Source organism: Rhinoraja longicauda, chromosome 23, assembly GCF_053455715.1.
Source record: "Rhinoraja longicauda isolate Sanriku21f chromosome 23, sRhiLon1.1, whole genome shotgun sequence".
Lineage (NCBI taxonomy): Eukaryota > Metazoa > Chordata > Chondrichthyes > Rajiformes > Arhynchobatidae > Rhinoraja > Rhinoraja longicauda.
The window spans coordinates 36,839,334-36,863,660 of NC_135975.1; the positions used below are offsets into that span (position 1 = coordinate 36,839,334).

Here is a 24,327-nt window from a genome sequence, read left to right on the forward strand (position 1 = left end):
CATTCCATATACCCACTACCCTCTGTGTGGAAAAAGTTGCCCCTTATATTCCGATGAAATCTTTCCCCCTCACCTTAAACCTATGTCCCCTGGTTTTTGATTCCCCTACTCTGGGTAAAAGATTCTGTGCATCTACTCTTATCTATTCCCCTCATGATCTTATACATCAATATAAGATCACCCTCATCCTCTTGTGATCCTAGCCTACCTAACCGCTCCCTTTAGCTCAGGCCCTCAAGTCCTGGCAACGTCCTCGTAAACCTTCTCTGCACTCTCGCTTTAGTTTAGTTTTGTTTATTTTTCATCTTCTCGGGCAGCTTCATATGTAGTTTTGATGTCTACATTGTTAAGACATGAGGGACCACCAGGGGACGCCGTACGAAGGCTGCCTCGCCTACAGTCTGTCTGTGCCTTTTGAACTCTTTTTATTTTTGGTAAGTTTTAAAAGTATGTGTAAATGTTCTCTGGTTTGTTTTATGTGGGGGTGGGGGTCAGGGGAAACCTATTTTCAATCTCTTGCCTTGCCGGATATGCGATTGGTTTCTGGATCGTATCTCCGGTAGCTCTGCGGCCTAACATCATGGACCTGACGGCTTTGCTCGGGACTGACTTTGAGCCCCCACGGGGCGTGGACTTAACATCTAAGCATGCGGATCCCTTGCCTGGGATTGATGCTCCAACGTGGCCTGTGGACTTTAACATCAGGAGCTCGCAGTCTCGGGTTGAGACCGGTCAGGAGCTCCAAGCTGCACAGCATTCGACTAGTCCCGACCCTGGGAAGATCGCCGGCGCGGGGACCTGAGATCTCACCCCCCCCCCCCCCCCCCGGATGCAGGAGCTGGATCGCCCCGATGAGGAAGGCCCGCCGCTGGCTACAGGGGCCAAGATCGTCCCATCAACGGAAGGTTAGAGGCCCCCGACCACTGGAGGACAAAGAAGGGAGAGATTGAACTTTTTTTCGCCTTCCATCACAGTGAGGAATGTGGAGGAGTCACTATGGTGGATGTTCATGTTAAAATGTATTTTGTGTGTTCGGTTGCTTTTTAGTGTTATGACTGTATGGCAAATGAAGTTCCTCGTATGTTGCATACTTGGCTAACAAAGTATTATTGTGAGTGTGATGATAAATGCATATTTCCTCTCCCAAATCAAGGTAAAGGTTATTTTCATGCATTTCTTGCTCCATTTTAGATTTTCATCTATGGCAGTAAATTAATGATCGGGCAACTCCCTAATTGATTTATTATAATCTCGGATGAATACCTTAATTTATATGTTATATAACCAACCAGGTTAAGGTTAAGGCATGTTTTTCTCCTCTTCATACTGCTTTCCAAATGAAAATTTATCATTAGAAGGAAATTCCTGCTCGGCAAATGTGAACTAGAAAGCTGACCTATAATGAGGTTCAATCAAGTTTTAAGTGGAACTTCATTACTTTTTCAGAATTTCATGCGTTATAAGTCATTCTGGACTTCCGGTGGCGTTATGGAGAGATAGGACGTACATCTAAATAGCTCTGCACCTTGCCGAACAAATCACGTCAACAAAAGAATAAAAGAACAAAACAGTTCATTTAGCAACGTATCCATTGGTTAAACAGCTCATTACTTATATGCAATTTTACAAGAGGAGCGGTAAACAGACCACAATGCCACCCAAAAAAAAGGCTGAAAAAAGACGGAGAGGAAGGCTGCTCAGAAGCCCCGAGCCTCGCCCGAGAAACAGTCCCGTGAAGAGACAACAAACCAAACACCGGTCTTACAAGCAATTGAAATCCTTCGCCGAGATCTCCCTGCAGTGAAGCAAGAAATATGCGCCAAAATAAACTCTCGCATTGAAGAGGTAATCGCGAACCTGAGAGGGGAAATTTTACACCTAGAAACCGACATCAACCGTAAGCTGGAAACTACTCGGGCTACTTTACTCACCCACAGTAAGACTATCTGTGCGCTGGAAATAACGGCTACAGCTAGCTCTGATGCTACGGACGAGTTGAAAGTTGAAGTGGAGCGCATTTCCGGCTTGGTATCAAAACTATCAGAAAAATGCCGAGATCTGGAGGGGCATTCCAAGCGTCAAAACTTGAGAATAGTCGGAGTCAAAGAAGATAAAGAATACGGTCAAAATGTCCGTGACTTTACAGCACAACTACTTAAAGACACACTCACTTTCGATGAGAAGCCCATGCTCGACCGAGCACACAGAACTCTGAGAACCCGGCCGGACGACAACGTGCCACCGCGACACCTGATCCTGCGGGTACATTACTGTCATGTCCTGGAGGAAACACTTCGTAAAGTGGCCAAGGATAGGAACTTATCATATCAAGGTCAACGGATAAGGATCTTCAGGGACTATCCCGCTGAAGTCGTTAAACAAAGAGCACTCTTCTCCAAGACAAGAGGAATACTGAGGGACATACCAGGAGTTCGATTTGGATTATTATGGCAAACTCCGAGTCACACATGACGGTGCTGAATCCCTCTTCACTGACCCGAACGAAGCATTACTGTTTGCCCAGAGCATCGCCGGAGTCGCCAAGGAATACGTACTAGCCTATAGAGGCTATAAACTACTGGCTGTTAATGGCTGTAATATGGTAGAAATACTACTGACTGAAAGATAACTATTACGAGACCCATGTCGGTTAATTATGTATTCAGTTCCCTTGACGACTCAAATGTTTAGTTACTTTAAAAACTCCAACATCCAAAGTGTATTTCTTAATTATCTGCTGAAACGCAAATAGGACGAACTTTGACTTCTTCCACACAATATGCCATCCTATAGAATTACATCCAAGTCCAGTGAACTTTTGAATACATATATAAACAACACAAATCGAAGGTATTTATTCACAAAATGCTGGAGTAACTCAACACAAATATAAAAAATGTATGGAGGATTGCCAACCCTTCAGGAGGAGAGTATTCTTTCTACTCAGGTGCCCATAAAGTATATACAAGAACAGATTATTTTCTGGTCGGTTCTAAACTCCTGCCATATACCCACAACCCAAAATACCACAATATTATTATTTCAGATCATTGTCCGCTTACATTCTCTGTGAAACTGGAAGGAATGGCGAAAAGACAGCCGTGTTGGAGATTTAATCCACAAATACTCGCAGAGGCTAAATTTTGTGAATACCTGAAGTCACAGATGGAAATCTTCTTTGAGACAAATGACACCCCTGGCATTTCTCCAACATTGCTTTGGGAAACCTTTAAAGCCTACCTTAGAGGCTGCATTATTTCTTACAAAGCATCGCAGAACAAGAGAAGAAAGACAGAGCAACAGGAACTAGAAAAACAAATAAAACAGTTGGACTCAGAAAATGCTGCCGACCCATCCATAGGAAAACATTTCAAAATAACCACTTAAATACAATTAAACCAGATACTCTCAGCAAGAATCAGTAGGACAAAAGTCACCGAATACATAAACGGCACTTGTGGAAATCCAAAGAGAATGGAGGACTAGCTTTACCCAATTTTCTTTCTTGCTACTGGGCAACGAATATTAAAACCATAATCTTCTGGTTGGATGATTCATACCAACAGGCCAATTGGCTAAAAATGGAAAGAGAGAATTGTTTGCCTTGTTCCATAGGCTCGATTGTCCTGTCTCCAATAACCCTGAATAAGTCAATGTATGATTATAACCCTATAATTCATGGTACTATTCGTATTTGGAAACAGTTGAAGTTCAGTCTTAAATTGAGAGACATGTCTCTCCTCCCTCCTATTGCAAATAACCCCTCTTTTAAACCCTCTACTTTAGACGGTGTCTTCACCCAATGGAAGAACAAAGGAATTAATACTGTGGGAGACCTATACTGGAAGGGGACTTTTTCCTCCTTCCAAGAGTTGCGGGTGAAATACGATTTGAATACGAATAATTTTTTCAGATATCTTCAGGTGAAAACATACTTGCGAGACTACAACACTGCAAGTCCAGACAAACTTGACGAATGTTTGAATAGACATGCAGATACAGAGAAGTTGATATCCTACATTTACAATGTTCTTCAAAACATCAACTCCCCATTACCTGAGGTTTACAGGCATGCATGGGAAGATGAGATGGGTCAACAAATTTCCAATGATACATGGGACGAAAGCTTACAACATATCCATACTTGCTCCTTAAATGCCAGACTTTGCCTGATACAGTTCAAAGTGCTGTACAGGTTATACTATTCAAAAACCAAACTGAACAACATTTTCCCCAGTGCATCTCCTCTTTGCAATAAGTGTCAATTCCAAGAAGCCACTTTAATCCATAGTTTCGTACTATGTACAGAAATAGAAAGTTTTTGGACAGAAATATTCAATGTTTTCTCCAATATACTGAAAATCCCATTAGAGCCAGACTCAAAACTGATAATACTGGGAATATCAGAAGCATGATTGTTTTTCAGCGACGCTTTGTCGGCTGCGGACTAATATTAGCAAAAAAACTCATACTTAAATTCTGGAAAAGTGTTGAAGTTCTTCCAGTGAGGATGTGGATTACAGAAATGACAGACACATTACATTTAGAGAGAATTAGGTTTATTTCGAATAACAAACTGAAGCAATTTTTAAAATATGGTCACCTTTTATTGATTTTCTCGAACAATACAATATTTGAACACAATTCAAAATTACTCGTAGGGCTGGGTGAGCGGGCACATGGGTGGGTTGACGGGTATATCTCCCCTTTTTTAAAATGTCTCTTTTCCTTCTTTCTCTTTTTAATTAAATGTACTTTTTGAAAAGTGTTAAAATTGAAGCTGTTCATAAAGCTACAAAATTGTCATTATTTTTTTTTACACAAATGCTTCCAATAAAGCAAAAATAATAATGTCATTCTGAGGGTCAAATGACTTATGATCTTACTGACAAATGTTCTAAGACATTGAGTTGGAAAACGGCATTTGATTAATAATAATAATAATGCAGAAAATAGGTTTTCATGTTATAAAAAGTTGCTTTGCATCCCACAAATAGTTTCCGGCTCCAAAGCCACCACAAGTTTGATGTTTAAGAACAACCTAATTGCAACAGCCTGGGCCTTTGCAGCAAATCTCACATCAATGTCACCTTGAACGGGAAATTGCTGCCTTATCAAACTTCGCACTGGAGTGTTAAAGTGTTGTGCAATCTCCTGGTATAAGTCTCTGAATTTTTAAAAAAAATCAAAATGAACTTTATTCAGAATTAAAAAAAATATACAAAACAACTGTGCAAAACGTCTTCTGATATTCTTGGCGGCTACACATACATTAATTTGCGTTGTATCGTAGTGTTCACAAGTATCATTTTACCTGGTACCCTTGCCATTCATGTGGCCCCTGGGTGATATCCCTTCCCTCATTTGAGGGGCATCTCTACAACATGCTGCCCCCTCAATGTGCAGCAGTGGAAGGACCCTAGACTGTGGTCCACCCCCGCAAAGCCTTGGCATTGGCTGCATTAAGTTTCAGTGCGTCTCTCACCATGACGTACTCCTGTAGTCTGGAGCGGGCCAGTCGGCAACATTCCCTGATGGACATCTCGCTGAAATACAGAGGTGCTTTGGCCCATAGGATGAAAAAATACTCTTGTAGAAACTAAGGTCTGTTAACTCAGACAGCATACAGGAAAACTAACCAGTTCTCATTCCTACTTACTGTGGCCGTTTCTTAATCAATTTCCCGTTACTCAATTAAAATTGTGTGGTTTTGTTCTCCATCTTTTGTGTTACTTTTTTATAGATTCCTAAACTTATATAGCCCAACTTGTAAGCTGACCAAGATACAATTCCATGCTAATTCCATTTGCCATGATTAGTTCCATATCCCTCTAAACCTGTTCTATCCATGTACCTCTCCAAATGTCTGAAGAAGGGTCTCGACCCGAAACATCACCCTTTCCTTCTCTCCAGAGATGCTGCCTATCCCGCTGAGTTACTCCAGAATTTTGTGTCTTATCTTTGATTTAAACCAGCATCTGCAATTCTTTCCTACACAGTCTTTGAAATATTACGTTTAGGTTTCTTATTATCCTATGTACCAAGGTACAATGAAAAGCTTTATTTTCAATGCTATTCAAACAGATCGGATATACTATACATAAATACAATTAAGTCAAACTCGAGTATCAAAGGAGAAGATATAGAGTGCAGTATATAGTTCTCAGCATTGTAGCGCATCAATTCCATAGACAAAGTTCACGATAGGGTAGAGGTGAATTGGGCAGTTTCTTTTTTTTTGTTTTGTGTTAGTTGTGATTGTGTGTGAAATTGTTTATTTTTATTGCTCTATTGCTGGACTGTGGGTGACCTTTCATTTCACCGCACATCTTGTATGTGTATGTGACAAATAAACTTGACTTGACTTGGCTTGACTTGAGAAGGACCGTTCAGAAGCCTGATAATGGGAAAAGGCTGTTCCTGCGTCTGGTGGTGCACAGCACACATTCAAGTTTCTGTACTTTTGTTGAACGGGAGCAGGGAGAAGAAGGAATGGACCGATAGGAAAACTGATTATGTTAGCTGCCTTTCCGAGGCAGTGTGAAATGTCGATGGTGGGGCCTGGTCTACATCGATAAATCTTTGCAATTTCCTGCGATCTTGAGGCAAACTGTTCCCAAACCAAGCTGTGATGCAGCCCGACAGTATGCTTTCTAAGATGCATCTATAGTAGTTTGCAAGAGTCATTGGAGACATTCTGAATTCCATGAGTCTCCTCAGGAAGTAGAGGCATTCCTGCACCACCTTGGCTGTCGAATCAAGGTAGTTGGTCCACGACAGACCATTGGTAATATTAATGCCTAGGAACTTGAAGGTCTCAACCATTTCTACTTTGGCACCACTGATGCTAATTGTGATTGTGCCTGCCTCTACCACTTCTCTGAAAGCTCATTCCATACTCCCGCCATTTCTGCTTGAAAATGTTATCCCTCATATCTTTTAAAATGGTCCCCTCTGTCCTTAATTCTAGGACCTCTAGTTTTAGACTCCGCAACCCTGGGAAAAAGACTGACTTTTTAATGCCACATTTGCACCCTTCTTCATTTTCTCTCAGCCTCTTCTGCTTCAGGGAAAACAGTGCCTGCCTATCCAATTTCTCCTCATAATTTGTCCCCCCATCCCCAGTCCTGACAACATTTCTGTGACCCTTTCCTACACCCTCTAGTTTAATCACGCTCTTCTGACAGCATGGCAACCAGAAATGCACGCAATGCTCCCAAGTGCAACTTAACAAATGATTTGTACAACTAGAAAATGTCACCCCGACTCCTATACTGAATGCCTCAGCCAATGCAGGCGAGCATATCGTGCCCCTTTTTCATCGCCTTAAATAATGAGTTTGAGTAGTTTATTGTCGCGTGTACCGAGGTACAGTGAAAAGCTTTTGTGGAGTGCTCACCAGTCAGCAGAAAGACAATATATGATTACAATTGAGCCATCCACAATGTACAGATACATGACAAAGGGAATAACATGAATAACGTTTAGTGCAAGGTAAAGTCTAATCAAAGAGAGTCCAAGAGTCTCCAACAGGTAGAATGTTGCTTGGGACTGCTCTCTAGTTGTTGGTAGGATGGTTCAGTTGCTTAAAATCCAGTTCATGCATAATGTTTTTGTAAAGCTGTAGATTTTCTGGAGGGTTTTTATTTGATTTTGTATTTTATCCCACCTGAAGCTGTTAGATGATGTGTAATGTCTCCTTCTTTCTCCTCTGTGTAGCCACCACAAGGAAAGTCTATGAGAGGAAGCTGGAGCAGCTGATGGACCAAGGTTCAGCAGCGACTGAGGAAAACCAGCCAAATGGGAGCACAGATTCTGATCAGTACAGTGACACAGAAGAAGGTGACTAAGACTGGATTGATGGATTCAAACTGAATGTTTACCATTAATTTTGCATTCTGTATTTTAGGATATGATTTCAGCGTTCTAGATGATTTTATCAGAACAACAAAATTGGCATAGTCCAGCTATTTGGATTTCTATCATAAAATAATTTTTATTCCTTTTGTTGCATTTCTATTCCTGCGCTTCTAACCCTTGCTTTTGTAATCCTGGTTGATTTTTATTTACCAAAAGGAGGTTTAGTTGCATTTTGGGTTGGGAAATAGCTGAGAAAAAGTTGGAATCTATCTTGTCTTTAGACTTCAGAGATACAAGACCAGCAACCGCACGACTGCCGACGGCGACGCCTCGCTGGCAGAGGAACTTAACTGTTTCTTTGCTCGTTTCGAGGTGAAAGCTACAGTGGCAGACATAACACCCTCTCCAGCACCTGACAGCAACACCTTCACTGTGCAGGAGTATGATGTTAAGCGCGTGCTCAGAGCAGTGAATCCCAGGAAAGCTGCAGGCCCCGATGGTGTGACGGGCAGAGTGCTGAGGGAATGTGCAGACCAATTATCTGAGGTCTTCACAAAAATCTTCAACCTGTCCCTTTTAAAATCCACCATCCCTCCCTGCCTGAAGTCCGCCATAATCATCCCACTGTCGAAAAAGTCTGTCATCAGCGGTCTTAACGACTACCGTCCGGTAGCACTCACACCGGTCATCACAAAGTGCTTCGAGAGACTGGTCCTGCAGCACATCAAAGCCAGCCTCCCACCCACCTTCGACCCACACCAGTTTGCCTACAGAGCAAATAGGTCTACAGGGGATGCCATCGACACTGCTCTTCACACTGCACTGACCCACCTTGAACACCAGGGGAGCTATGTGAGGATGCTCTTCCTCGACTTCAGCTCTGCCTTTAACACGGTCATCCCGAGCAGACTGGTCACCAAACTTTCCGACCTTGGATTTTCCCAAACCATCTGCCAATGGATCAAGGACTTCCTGACCAACCGCCCCCAGACCGTCAAAATAGGCCCTCACCTCTCCTCCACCATTACACTGAGCACCGGCTCACCACAGGGCTGTGTGTTGAGCCCCATCCTTTACTCCCTCTACACTCACGACTGCGCCCCCACCCATCCCACCAACACCATCATCAAGTTCGCGGATGACACGACTGTGGTTGGACTCATCTCAGGAGGAGATGAGACAGCCTATAGGGATGAAATCCAAAGGCTGGCAGCATGGTGTTCAGTGAACAATCTGGTCCTGAACTCCTCCAAAACAAAGGAACTTATAATTGACTTTAGAAAAACCAGTGCAGATTACGACCCACTCTACATCAATGGGGTCTGTGTGGAAAGGGTACCCGCTTTCAGGTTCCTGGGTACGCACATCGCAGAGGATCTTACCTGGTCTACCAACACCATCACCACAGTAAAGAAGGCACAGCAGAGACTCCACTTCCTGAGGATCCTCAGGAAAACCAACCTGCAGGAGAAGCTCATGTTGTCCTTCTATCGCTGCTCCATCGAGAGTGTGCTGGCATACTGTATAACCACATGGTATGCCAGTTGCTCAGAAAAGGACAGGAAGGCCCTTCAGAGGGTCATCACGACGGCCCAGAAGATCATCGGCTGCTCACTGCCCTCCCTGGAGCACCTGTTCAGCCTACGCTGCCTCAGTAGAGCAGGCAAAATAATAAAAGATCCATCCCACCCCGGCCACCGTCTGTTTGTTCATCTGCCCTCTGGTCGACGTTTCAGGTCGATCAAATCCCGAACAAACAGACTTAAGAACAGTTTTTACCCCAGGGCCATACGAGAACTGAACACTACCTTTGCACTAGGCAACACCGTTAAAAAATCTTGTACTTGATATAATTGTATTTAATTGTATTTATGTATTTATTTGTTTTTGCATTTATTGCATATATGTTTGTACGCACCGTCAGGATTGGCTATTTTTTAATTTCGTTGTACTCGTTGCAATGACAATAAATGAATATTATTATTATTATTATTATTATTATTATTACAGCACGGAACCAGGCCCTTCGGTCCGCGCCGACCAGTGATCCCCATACAATGAGCACTAACCTACACACTAGGGATCATTTACAATTTTGCCAAGCCAATTAATCTACAGACTTGTATATCATTGGAGTGTGGAGGAAACAGGAGCACCTGGTCACACGGTCACAGGGAGAACATACAGACAGCACCCATAGTCGGGATTGAACCTGGGTCTCTGGTGCTGTAAGGCAGCAACTCAATGCTGCACCACAGTGTCGTCCCATGTCTCACTGGGAAAAATTACCTGTAGGCTTCCCGTTGAAACAAAAATGTTAATATATTTCTAATGTTTAATTTTAGCAAGAATCCTTTTGTAACATTACCTGATTGAAAACAATCTCTGAACAATTTAGTAAGGGAACAACAATCAGTTCATATGTAAACATTTAGCCATTTAGAGACTAGAATATAACCATTTGGAGACGAGAATTTAAAGTGTAAATTTACACTTTGTCCTGTTTCCTCCTAATGGAGTCGTGCAGCATTATTCTCTGCACATTCTCACCAACTCTCCATTCACATACACACTAGGGTGTAACTTACAGTGGCCAGTTTATTTACCTGGAATGATGACAGTGGGTTACGGAGGAAGGCAAAGATGTGGATACTCCTTCGGGTAATGAATAAAGCCTGGTCATGTTGGGAGTGCAGTTCAACAAAGGAACATTTATTAAGCATTTAAAATTAAGGGGGAGGAAGCATTTGGTCCATCCCAGCATCTGGTCCATCCCAGCATCTGGTCTATCCCAGCATCTGGTCTATCCCAGCATCTGGTCTATCCCAGCATCTGGTCTATCCCAGCATCTGGTCTATCCCAGCATCTGGTCTATCCCAGCATCTGATCCATCCTGGCTACTTTGTCATCATTCCTTGTTGGAGCATTAGGGACTTTGGCGTTTTGTTTTGCACTAATATGGGGTTTTTTTAATTGAAATTTTTTTTTGCTTGTTAATTGTCTGTTGTTTACTGTGTTTACAGACCTGTTATGTTACTACAAGTAAGAATTTAATGGGTCTGTTTTGGTACATCTATATATATATATATATATATTTTTTTTTTATATCTATCTATTTATCTATATCTATCTATCTATCTATTATCTATCTGCTTTCTTCTTTAATTTTACAACATGAACCCTGCACTTTAACTCTATTATAGGATATTACTGAATGCATTCCCATTGTTCATAGGTTCTAGGAGCAGAATTGGGTCATTCAAATCTACTTCGCCATTCATTCATGGCTGATCTATCTTCCCCTCAACCCCATTCTCCTGCCTTCTTCCCATAACCACTGACAAGCGTACTTATCAAGAATCTATCAATCTCCACCTTAAAAATATCCATTGAATGACTTCCACAGATTCACCACCCTCTGACAAAACAAAGTCTTCGTCATCTCCTTTCCAAAGGTACGTCCTTTTATTCTGGTGCTCTGGCCTCTGGTCCTAGACCCTCCCGCAAGTGGAAACATCCTCTCCACATCCACTATCCAGGCCTTTCACCCACAAGTTTCAATGAGGTTCTTCCCCCCCCCCCCCCCCCATCCTTCTAAACACCAGTGAGTACAAGTTCAGTGCCGTCAAATGCTCATCATATGTTAACCCACTCATTCTTGGCAACATTCTCGTAAACCTCCTCTGGTCCCTCTCCAAGGCCAACACATCCTTCCTCAGAAATGGAGCCCAAAACTGCTCACAATACTCCAAATGTTCCAGTTTACATCTATCAATGTCACTTTTAGGTTTGATATTTTATTTTTGGTTCTCTTTGTATGGCTTCTGGATTTGACTATATTTATGCCAAGGAACCTCACTAAGATTCAATTTGTTTTCTTCCCACTTTGTGATAGTACGGTCATGGTTAGGAATTTGGTAACAAGTTGATGGAGGCCCATTTGTACACTAACTGTTTTTATGATGAAAGAGCAAATCTTGAACTTGACATATAATATGCCCACATTTTCTGTATATTTAGAGGTCATGGTTGTGAAAGAGCTGTTTCCAAGTAAAACCAGGACTCGTGTGGTAACCAGGCAAAGGAAAGCAGACTGCAATCGGGTAAGTGATTATGAAAAATTAGTTTGGTTTTGTGCAACAAACAGCAGATGCAGGAAATATGACAAAATAGGGTGCTGGAAACACTCAGTGGGGTGGGTAACAGAGTTCATTTTACAGGTTGAAGACCCTTTGTCAAAACATCTTGATCATCTCACTGTCACAACCCCGTCAAAATTTAAGCACAGTTGTATCTATTTCTGAGCGCATTGTGCGTCTAAATCAATGCTCTAATGAATTATTTTGGAATTTAGAGCTGTAAAAAGCTTAACTACTATGATTTGAATTAATTGTACACAGATCTGAGCAGTTAGTGCAATTCAAATTTCACATTCTGTGCAAACAGTGAATGCAATTGCAACATCAGTTCAGTTAAGTTTCTGTCATGTGTACAGTGAAAAGCTTTTGTTGTGTACAACCAGTCAGCAGAAAGACAATACATGATACAATCGAGCCCCAGCGTACAAATACATGATAAGTGAATAATGTTTAGTGCAAGGTAAAGCCAGCAAAGTCCGATCAAGGGTAGTCTGAGGGTCACCAAAGAGGTAGATAGTAATTCAGCACTGCTCTCTGGTTATGGCAGGATAATTCAGTTGACTGATAACAGCTGGGAAGCAACTGTTCCCGAATCTGTTGGTGTGCGTTTTCACACATCTACACCTTTTGCCTGATGGGAGAGGGGAGAAGAGGGAGTGGCCGGGGTGCAACTCATCCTTGATTATGTTGCTGGCCTTGCTGAGGCAGAGTGAGCTATAAATGGAGTCAATGGAAGGGAGGTTGGTTTGTGTGATGGTCTGGGCTGCGTCCACATTTGCTGCAATTTCTTGCGATCTTGGATGGAGCTGTTCCCAAACCAATCTGTGAGGCATCCTGATAAAATGCTTTCTATGGCGCATCTGTAGAAGTTGGTGAGGGTTGTAGGGGACATGCCGAACTTCCTGAGCCTTCTAAGGAAGTAGACATAAGTTTAACATAACTATTTTACATGAATTTGTTGAAAAGCCTGTATAGAAAGGAACCGCAGAAGCTAGTTTATAAAGAAAACGGACACAAAGTGCTTGGATAATTTAGACTTAGTCTAAATTAAGCTTAAGCTTAGATTAAGCTTACGCGATCTCCCGCTTTCCAAACATTTTAACTCCCCTCCCCATTGCCGGACTGACCTTTCTGTCCGAGGCCACGTCCACGGTTAGAGTGAGACCACATGCAAATTGGCGGAACAGCGCCTCATTTTGCTTGGGCAGCTCACTCCCCAGCGGTATGAATATTGATTTCTCTAATTTCAAGTAACCTGTGCATTCCTGCTCTCCCCCCACCCTAGTTGTCCTACTAGTTCCACTGTTCACACCGTTGTATCTCTTCGTTATCACCCCAGCCAACAATGGCCCATTATGGGCTCCACCTTTCCTTGGTCATCTGTTGCTGATCCTGCTTTGTTCTAGCCCTTTCTTACCTCTAGTTTTCTCCCCTCTACTTTTAGTCTGACGAAGGGTCCTGACGTGTAACATCACCCATCATTTTTCTCCAGAGATGCTGTCTGACCCACTGAGTTACTCCAGCACTTTGTGGCTATCTTATTTAAAAACATTTATAATCTATATACTAAAATTCTCATTTGTTTGTTTGTTTGTGATCGAATTTCAGCTAAAATGGTACAAGATAGCACAACAATTTTAGGCAGACCTTACTCACCGTTGTCGCTTTAATGGTAAAAATGGTCGTTTTATTGAAATTGGTGTTATATTTTTAAAGTTATTCACATTTTAAAGTTTTTTAAAACCAGCGCATGCGCAGTCAGGGGGGTGGTCCTCACGTAAGATGGCCACCAGACCAGAGCCTACACTTACGAAAGATGGCCGCCGGGTGACTGCGCGTGGGTAGTTGGGGGGAGGGTCGTCATTTTCGTTCAGCTCCCACTTCCCGCCAGACGCCCGTTTGGTTCTGCGGCCCAAGTGGGGGGAGCGTCACCGCCGCCGCTCCAGACCCCGGGCGTCTCCATGGCCACTGCTCCGCCCCGGAGCCCCCACCCCGCCATCACCTTCGCTCCCGCTGAAAACCCGGGCGTCTCCATTATGGTTGCCACCACTTCTCCTTCCCGCTCTAAACTCCGGGCATCTCCATTGCTGCCGTCGCTCCGCCCCGCCACTCCCGCTCTAATCCCCGGGCGTCTCCTTCACTGATGGACCCGGAGCCGTCGCTAAAGCATCGCGCGGCCGCCACCGCCGCTGCAAACCCCTGGCGTCTTCGTCACCGCCAACGCTGCTCAGCCTGGAGCCCCCGCCCCGCTCCCAACCCCGGGGGTCTCCATCATGGCCGCTGCCTCCTCTTCTTCCCTCTCTAAACCCCGGGCGTCTCCATCGCTGCCGTCGCCGGTCAGCCTCCCGCTGCCGCTCTCAGCCACGGGCGTCTCCTTCACCGCTCAGCCCCGGAGCCACCGTCGCCGAACAGTTAAAGGTCAGACTAATTAGACCAAGCGGACCAGCTGCACCCACACCCCTCCCGCATTCCCCCTCTCCTCTCCCCCCCACTCCTCTCCCCTCTCTCCTCACCTCCTCTCCCCCTGCCTCCTCTCCCCCCTTCCCCCTTTCCCCCCTCACTCTTCACCACCTCCCTGCACCCCTCTCCCCTCTCCCCTCCCTGGGAGATAGATATAAACTTTAAAATGTAAATAACTTTTAAAAATACAACACCTATTTCAATGAAACTTCTTCCAATAAGACCACGGGACGATAGTAAGGTGGACCTAAAATTGTCGCGCTATCGTGTACCGTTTTGGCTGTAGTTCAGGAACAAACAAACAAACAAGAGTTTTTGTATAAAAATGTTATTTGCTGCTGAGCTGCTAAAGATAACCCCCCTTAAAAACTCCCCCAAACCTCCCCTGCATTAACTGAAATTGAGTTAAGGTTGTTTTAAAGAACCCCACTCACCCACTCCATCCCCCCTTCACCAACTTTATCCCCCCCCCCTCACCCCTCCCCACTCACCCACTCCATCCCCCCTCCACCCTCTTTATCCCCCCTCCCTTCAGCTGATCAATACCTATATCTTTTTAACATCATGCCAAGAGGGAGGAAGGCCTTTGAGGACATGCAGACCTCCAAACCCTTCTGAATTTGGCAGAAAGCTTCCGCCTTCTTACTTCATTTCCGCCATTCCGATTTCGTCCTACATTTTTCCAGAAAACACATGCTTTGATACTTGCCCCACCGTTCGCCACACCCCGCCCCACCCCGCCTGGCCTCGCCGCCCGCCCGGCTGTTCACCGGGCCTCTCCTCGCCGCTATGCTCGCTGGGCCGGGCCTCGAAGCTCGCCGGGCCTCGACTCGCCTCGCTGGGCCTCGCCTCGCCGGGCCTTGCATTGCCGTCCGCCTCGCCACCCTCCAGGCCTTTCCGCTCAGTGGGCCTCACCTCGGCTCGCCGGGACTCGTCTCAGCGCCTGCCGGACCTCACCGCTCGCCGGGACTCGCCTCGCCGGGCCCCTGCCTCGCCTTGCTGGGACTCGCCTCGTCGCTCGCCGGGCCCCTGCCTCGCCTTGCTGGGACTCGCCTCGCCGCTCGCCGGGCCCCTGCCTCGCCTCGCCGCTCCCCGGGCCTCACCTCGCCTCACCTCACCGCCCGCCGGTCCTCGCCTCGCTGCCCACTGAGCCGTTGAGATTTGCTGTTGAAGACCACTGGAGCAAGTATGTCTTCAATGAAATTAGGTATGTGCAGTTTTAAATGAAACTCTTTCTTCATAACTTATCATGCATTTTATGAGCATTGTTCTTTTATTCAATATCAAGAGAATTGGGATGACGAAATTGCACAGTACTTTGCTGGCAGATACATTGGTCCGTCGGAAGCAGTGGGATCAATCCTTGGATTTCCAACTCATGAGAGACGCCACGCTGTCATTCGACTCCAGGTACATCTACCACAAGAACAACAAGTCGCCATCAGAGTTGATGCTGGTTGGCTGGTGAGAAATGAGGATATCATGAGAACAACTTTAATTGAATGCATGGAATTGTGTTCTCAAGATCAATTTACAAGAACACTGTACTACGCTGATGTACCCCGATTTTACACATGGAACAATAAGAAATGGCAAAGAAGGAAGGTTGGGAAGATAGTGGAAGATCTTCCAGGTATTTTTGAAGCCAACATTCTGGGACGAGTGTATACCGTTTCTCCAACATGTGGTGACCTCTACTACTTGAGACTGCTTCTCCATCACGTAAAAGGGCCAGTATCGTTTGATTCATCGAGGACACATGACGGATATATTCTTCCTTCCTTCAAAATTGCATTACGCACCAAATTATATATTTTTATGTAAAACTCTGAATTTTGGGCATCAAAATTATGAATTTGTAAAATGAAATGTTGGGAGGTCTGGTTATATGAAATGAGTCCCTAGAACTGGAAACATTTTCAAAGTTTAGAAACATTTGGATAGGAGTGGTTTAGAGGTATACAGGCCAAGGCAGGGAAATTGGCACAGTTGGTCAGCGTGGACCAGCGTTAGCCAGAGACCCTGTTTCCATGCTTACAGCTCTATGACTGAAAATGTGGCATTCATGTTGCGGTTATAGTTGTAGTAAATCATAAGTAGGAAATTACTTTTGGTCATGTTCTATAATTGTATCGGAATACTTTCACAAAACTGGGGGGAAGTTGCAACATCTAGTAAGCTTAAAAGTGTGCTTCACCAGACTCTGGACGAACAGCTTCTTCTCTGTTATTGGGCTTCTTAATAGTCCATCCACAACGAGGATACGGTCTGATTCACCTCTGCCCACTGTGGATATTGAACTTTTGTCAATGAAACTGATGCACTGCAATGCTGAGAACTATATTCTACACTCTGTATCTCCCTCTTTGCTTTATCTGTTGCATGTAAGAGGATTTACTCAGGGCAAGGGGATTCTGGGACTTAATTAGGGTAAGCGGATTACACAGGGCAGAATTTGCTAGGTATATCCAAGAAAGTTTCCTTAAACAGTGTGTGGATAGTCCAACTCGAGGAAGGGACATACTTGGGACCTTGTATTGGGGAACAAACCTGGACAGGGTGTTGAGGTGAATGAAGAATTTTCAGATAGTGATCGCAACTCCATTACTTTTAAGATTGCTTTGAATAAGGACAGGCATGGATGTTGGCGGAAGGTAGTTAATTAGGGCAAGGGAGATTACAATGTCATTTGGCAGGAGCTAAGGAGGGTAGGGTCTCTCAAAGATGAAGGAATCTATGCTACGAGTCGGAGGATGTAGGTGAAGTACTATATGAACACTTTGCATCTCTGTTCATCGAGGACAGGGAGTAGAGAGAATCCAGGGCCTGTGAGCCTCTTGTCAGCGGTCGGGAAACTACTGGAGATAATTCTTCGAAATAAGATTCTTCGAAACGGGGATTCAGATCTTTGAACCATTGGGATTTCTTCTGAGGCAGAGGTGACCTGTACAAGAGGATTATACTGTGAGGTTATCCACTTTGGCGGCAAAAACAAGGAGGCAGACTATTATCTCAATGGGGAAGTGCAGTGAGACCTGGGTGTCCTTGTGCACCAGTTACTGAAAGTTGGCGTGCAGGTACAGCAGACAGTGAAGAAAGCTAATGGAATGTTGGCCTTCATAACGAGAGGATTTCAGTATAGGAGTAAAGAAGTTCTTCTGCAGTTGTATAGGGCCCTGGTAAGATCACATCTGGAGTATTATGTACAGTTTTGGTCTCCTAATTTGAGGAAGGACATCCTTGTAATTGAGGCAGTGCAGCGTAGGTTCACGAGATTGATCCCTAGGATTGTGGGACTGTCATAAGAGAAAAGATTGAAAAGACTAGGCTTGTATTCATTGGAGTTTAATTGGAGTTGAGAGGGGATCTTATAGAGACATATAAAATTATAAAAGGACTGGACAAGCTAGATGCAGGAAAAATGTTCCCAATGTTGGGCGAGTCCATAACCAGGGGCCACAGTCTTAGAATAAAGCGGAGGCCATTTAAAACTGAGGTGAGAAGGAACTTTTTCACCCAGACAGTTGTGAATTTGTGGAATTCTCTGCCACAGAGGGCAGAGGCCAAATCACTGGATGGATTTAAGAGAGAGTTAGATAGAGGTATAGGGGCTAGTGGAATCAAAGGATATGGGGAGAAGGCAGGCATGGGTTATTGATTGTGGATGATCAGCCATGATCACAATGAATGGCGGTGCTCGAAGGCTGGCTCGAAGGGCCGAATGGCCTCCCCCTGCACCTATTTTCTATGTTTCTATGAACGGGTAGCACCTGGAGTGGAGGGGCACCAATATCCTTGAAGGGAGATTTGCTGGTGCTACTCTGGAGAATTTAAACTAGAATGGCAGGGAGGTGGGAACCACGGCAGCAGGTCAGCAAATGAAAGAGAAGTTGGAGGTTATAATGAGTAAGTCTCAAAGGAAGGACAGGCAGGGAGAGGTTGATGAATATGGGGATAACAAAGTGTGTTTACTTCAATGTGTGGAATATTGTGGGTAAAGCTGATGAACTGAGAGCCTGGATTATGATGCTGTGGCCATTACAACAATTTGGTTGCGATAAGGACATGACTGACAGCTCAACTGCCTGGGTATCGATGCTTCAGATGAGTTGGAGAGGGGGGTAAAATAAGTGTAGAAGGTGCTTTGCTAATCAGGGAAAGTGTCACATTGAATATCACGGGCATACTGGAGGATATGTCTACTGAGGCATTATGGTATGAGCTCATAAGAAAGGAGCAATTACTCTAATGGGATTATATTATAGGCCGCCCAATAGCCAACGGGAGATAGAGACTCGGATATGAGCTGGATTACAGTAGGATGGAAGAACCACAAGGTTGTTGTAGTGGGTGACTTTAACTTCCCCAGTATTGACTGGGGCTTAAGGCAAGAGGATTAGACAGGGCAAAATTTGTTAGTTGTTTCCAAGAAGGTTTCCTTAAACAGTATGTGGATAGTCCAACTTGAGGAGGGACCATACTTGGGATCTTGTATTGGGAAACAAACCTGGACAGGTGACTGGTGTTGCAGTGGAACAGGAATTTGGAGATCGTGATCATGACTCGTCCTTTCATAATGAGAGGATTTGAGTATAGGAGTAAAGGGGTCCTAAAAACGGAGTAAAGAGTTAATTGGCTGTAAAGTTTGTGACAAAAGAAGGTGACTCGCAGGTAGAGGCAGTTTAAAAAGAGCGCCAAGACCCAGGTTCTGGTAATTTACTAATCAATTTACTAATCAGCCCTAAAGTAGTTGATTGGGTATCAGATAAAAGTAAGTGCAGCTGCAGCGGAGTGGCCTTGGAGGTGAAGTGCCTTGGGAGGTAAAGTGTGAGTCTTTGGTGAGGAGGCTACGCTTGTTTGAACTTTGACGTGATTTGTCTCACTGAAGAAATGGCAGGCATGTTGGTGCAGTGTGTTTCCTGCAGGATGTGGGAAGGCAGGGACGCTGCTTGAGCTTCTGGGAACTACACCTGCAGGAATTGTGTCCAGGTACAGCTCGTGAGAGAACGTGTTGGGGAACTGGAGAAGCAGTTGGTTAGTCTCAGAGCCATCCGTGAAGGCGAGAATTTCCTGGACAGGACCTACAGTGAGGTTGCCACGGATACGGGAAGAGCAAAGGTGGTTGACTGCGAGAAAGGGCAGTACAAGTGGAGTGCAGGAGACCCCGGTGACTGTGCCCTCTTGGGAGCTGTCGGGGCAGAAGATGCTTCTAGTCCAAACGGCAGACAGGTCGGTGGCTCCAATACCAACGATGAGACTCGACCGGTGAGACCGACGTCGGGCAGAGCCATAGTGGTGGATGACTCCATTGTCTGAGCTGCGGACAGGAGATTCTGCGGTGGCAGGCAAGACTCGAGGATGGTCGGTTGCCTCCCTGGTGCCAGGGTTAAAGATGTCACGGACTGACTTCACAACATCCGTTACAATAGACTCTTGAATTAATGGTAAGGAAAGTTCGAGAAGGGATGAGAGTAAGGTCAGGGCCAATAGTGACCGGTGTGAGAGGGGAGGTGAATACCGAAGTTAAAGTGTTGTATTTGAATGCACAAAGTATAAAAAATAATGTGGATGCGCTTGAAGCTCAGTTAGATATTGGCAAGTATGATGTTGTGGGAATCACAGAGACATGGCTGCAAGTGGTCCAGGGCTGGGAACAGAATATTCAGGGGTATACGACCTATCGAAAAGACAGACAGGTGGGCAGAGGGGGTGGGGTTGGGGTTGCTCTGTTGGTAAGGAATGATATTCAGTCCCTTGCAAGGGGTGACATAGAGTTAGGAGATGTAGAATCAGTATGTACAGAATTGAGGAATTGTAAGGGTAAAAATACCCTAATGGGAGTTATCTACAGGCCCCCAAACAGTAGCCTCGACATAGGGTGCAAGTTGAATCAAGAGTTAAAATTGGCATGTCGCAAAGGTAATGCTACAGTGGTTATGAGAGATTTCAACATTCAGGTAGACTGGGAAAATCAGCTTGGTAATGGACCCCAAGAAAGCGAGTTTGCGGAGTGCCTCCGAGATGGATTCTTAGAGCAGCTTGTACTGGAGCCGACCAGGGAGAAGGCAATTCTGGATTTAATGTTGTGTAATGAACCGGATTTGATAAGGGAACTTGAAGGAGCCATTAGGAGGTAGTGATCATAATATGATCAGTTTTAATCTACAATTTGAGAGGGAGAAGGGAAAATCGGAAGTGTCATTATTGCAGTTGAGCAAGGGTGACAATGGAGGCATGAGGGAGGAGCTGGCCAGAGTTGACTTGAAAGATACCCTAGCAGGGAAGACGGTGGAACAACAATGGCAGGTATTTCTGGGAATAATACAGAAGATGCAGGATCAGTTCATTCCAAAGAGGAAGAATGATTCTAGTGGGAGTAAGAGGCAACTGTGGCTGTCAAGGGAAGTCAAGGACAGTATAAAAATAAAGGAGAGGAAGTATAACAGCAAAGATGAGCAGGAAGTCAGAGGATTGGGACTCTTTTAAAGACCAACAGAAGATAACTAAAAAGGCAATACGGGGAGAAAAGATGAGGTACGAAGGTAAGCTTGCCAAGAATATAAAGGAGGATAGATAGTAAAAGCTTGTTTAGGTATGTGAAAAGGAAAAAACTAGTTAAGACAAATGTGGGTCCCTTGAAGACAGAAGCAGGTGAATTTATTATGGGGAACAAGGAAATGGCAAATGAGTTGAACAGGTACTTTGGATCTGTCTTCACTAAGGAAGACACCAACAATCTTCACCAACAATCTCCCAGATGTACTAGTGGACAGAGGTCCTAGGGTGATGGAGGAACTGAAGGAAATTCACATTAGGCAGGAAATGGTGTTGGTAGACTGATGGGACTGAAGGCTAATAAATCCCCAGGGCCTGATGGTCTGCATCCCAGGGTACTTAAGGAGGTGGCTCCAGAAATCGTGGACGCATTGGTGTAAGAAAATAACTGCAGATGCTGGTGCAAATCGAAGGTATTTATTCACAAAATGCTGAAGTAACTCAGCAGGTCAGGCAGCATCTCAGGAGAGAAGGAATCGGCGACGTTTCGGGTCGAGACCCTTCTTCAGACGCATTGGTGATCATTTTCCAATGTTCTATAGATTCAGGATCAGTTCCTGTGGATGGGAGGGTAGCTAATGTTATCCCACTTTTTAAGAAAGGAGGGAGAGAGAAAACGGGAAATTATAGACCAGTTAGCCTGACATCAGTGGTGGGGAAGATGCTGGAGTCAATTATAAAAGAAGAAATTGCAGAGGATTTGGATAGCAGTAACAGGATCGTTCCGAGTCAGCATGGATTTATGAAGGGGTAATCATGCTTGACTAATCTTCTGGGATTTTTTGAGGATGCATCTAGGAAAATGGACAAGGGAGAGCCAGTGGATGTAGGGTATCTGGACTTTCAGATACATAGGAGATTAGTGGGCAAGATTAGAACGCATGGTATTGGGGGCAGGGTGCTGACATGGATAGAAAATTGGCTGGCAAACAGGAAACAAAGAGTAGGGATTAACGGGTCCTTTTCAGAATGGCAGGCAGTGACTAGTGGGGTACCGCAAGGATTGGTGCTGGGACCGCAGCTATTTACAATATACATTAATGACCTAGATGAAGGGATTAAAAATAACATTAGCAAATTTGCGGATGACACAAAGCTGGGTGGTAGTGTGAACTGTGAGGAGGATGCTATGAGGATGCAGGGTGACTTGGACAGGTTGTGTGAGTGGGCAAATGCATGGCAGATGCAGTTTAATGTGAATAAATATAAGGTTATCCACTTTGGTGGTAAGAACAGGAAAGCAGATTATTATCTGAATGGTGTCAAGTTAAGAAATGGGAAGTACAAAGAGAACTGGGTATCCTTGTCAAGTCAAGTTTATTTGTCACATACACATACACGATGTGCAGTGAAATGAAAGTGGCAATGCCTGCGGATTGTGCACAAAAAAGAATTACAGTTACATCATATAAATAAAGTTAATAAGTTACTATAGTGTAGACAAAAATTTAGTCTCTGGAGTTATAAAAGTTGACAGTCCTGATGGCCTGTGGGAAGAAACTCCGTCTCATCCTCTCCGTTTTCACAGCATGACAGCGGAGGCGTTTGCCTGATCGTAGCATCTGGAACAGTCCGTTACTGGGGTGGCAGGGGTCCCTCATAATCTTGCTTGCTCTGGATCTGCACCTCCTGATGTATAGGTCCTGCAGGGGGACGAGTGTAGTTCCCATGGTGCGTTCTGCCGAACGCACTACTCTCTGCAGGGCCATCCTGTCCTGGGCAGAGCTGTTCCCAAACCAGACTGTAATGTTGCCGGACAGGATGCTCTCTACAGCCCCAGAGTAGAAGCAATGAAGGATCCTCAGAGACACTCTGAATTTCCTCAGCTGTCTAAGGTGGTAAAGGCGCTGCTTTGCCTTACCCACAAGTGCGGCAATGTGCGTTGCCCACGTCAGATCCTCTGTGATGTGGACTCCCAAGTATTTAAAACTGCTCACCCTATCCACAATCGACCCATTTATCTCCAGTGGCGTGTATGTCCTTGGATGTTTAGCCCTTCTAAAGTCCACAATCAGCTCCTTTGTTTTAGTGACATTCAAGAGGATTGTCCTGACACCAGAGTGCCAGATCAGCCACCTCCTCCCGGTAGGCCTTCTCATCGTTGTTGGAGATCCGGCCCACCACCACAGTGTCATCAGCAAACTTGATGATGGAGTTTGAGCTGAACCTGGCCCCACAGTCATGTGTGTACAGGGAGTACAGTAGGGGGCTAAGGACGCAGCCCTGGGGGGATCCTATGTTCAGGGTGAGGGAGCTAGATGTGTGTTCCCCCATCTTGACCACTTGGGGCCTGGCAGTGAGAAAGTCCAGGACCCAGGCACACAGAGGGGTGCTAAGCCCCAGTTCCAGCAGCTTCTCAACCAGTCTGCTGGGGACTATTGTGTTGAATGCTGAACTAAAGTCAATGAACAGCATCCTCACATAGCCCCCCTGGCTGTCCAGATGAGAGAGAGCGGTGTGTAGAACCTGGGAGACCGCATCATCCGTGGACCTGTTCGGACGGTATGCGAACTGTGGTGGGTCCATGTTGCGAGGAAGGAGGGCGCAGATGTGCTTCTTGACTAGCCTCTCAAAGCATTTCATGACAACCGAGGTGAGGGCCACCGGTCGGTAGTCATTTAAACACGCTGGAGAGGCATTCTTTGGCACCGGTACAATGATGGATCTTTTGAAGCATGCAGGGACCACGGACTTGGCCAAGGAGAGGTTGAATATTGTGGTGAGCACTGGAGCAAGCTGAGTAGCACAAGACTGTAGTACTCGCCCAGATATACCATCTGGGCCTCCCGCTTTCCTCGTGTTCACACGCGTCAGAGCCCACCTCACCTCATGATCGGACACCGAGAATGTGTGCACATCCCCGGCAGTGGATCCCCCTCCAGCCTCGCTAGCCAGCGCCCCTTCGGTGCTGTTTTTAGACGGCGAGCTGGGGGTGTTACCCGTCTCAAACCGTGCATAAAAAGAGTTCAGGTCATCAGCTAAGGAGGAGCCGGCACTTTCGGTTGAGGGGGTGCTGGACCTGTAGCTAGTTATTGTCCGTAGCCCCTGCCGAAGGCGCCTGGTGTCCTGCTGCTCCATCTGTGACTCCATCTTGTCCCGGTATCTCCTTTTTGCATCCTTCACTGCCCTTCGCAGTCGGTAGGACTCTCCCTTGTAGTCGTCCATGTTGCCGGATGCCAGGCCAGAGTTGTAAGCAGCGGTGCGAGCATTCAAGGCCACGCGAATAGACCTGTCCACCCAGGGTTTTTGGTTAGGGAAGATACTGACCCTTACCGTGGGGATGATGGTATCGGCTATTGTGGCAATGAAGTCC

General features: G+C 45.2%; 1 protein-coding gene across 1 annotated transcript in view; it reads left to right on the forward strand.

Moving 5' to 3' along the window:
- The window catches only part of LOC144605028 (lamina-associated polypeptide 2, isoforms beta/gamma-like), a 49,713-nt gene that overhangs the window by 17,042 nt on the left and 8,344 nt on the right, over nt 1–24,327 (forward strand). Inside the window, exons 3-4 of the mRNA XM_078420072.1 lie at nt 7,720–7,842; nt 11,881–11,963. Of these exons, the coding sequence (XP_078276198.1) occupies nt 7,720–7,842; nt 11,881–11,963 (206 nt within the window). The remainder of the gene's footprint in view (nt 1–7,719; nt 7,843–11,880; nt 11,964–24,327) is intronic.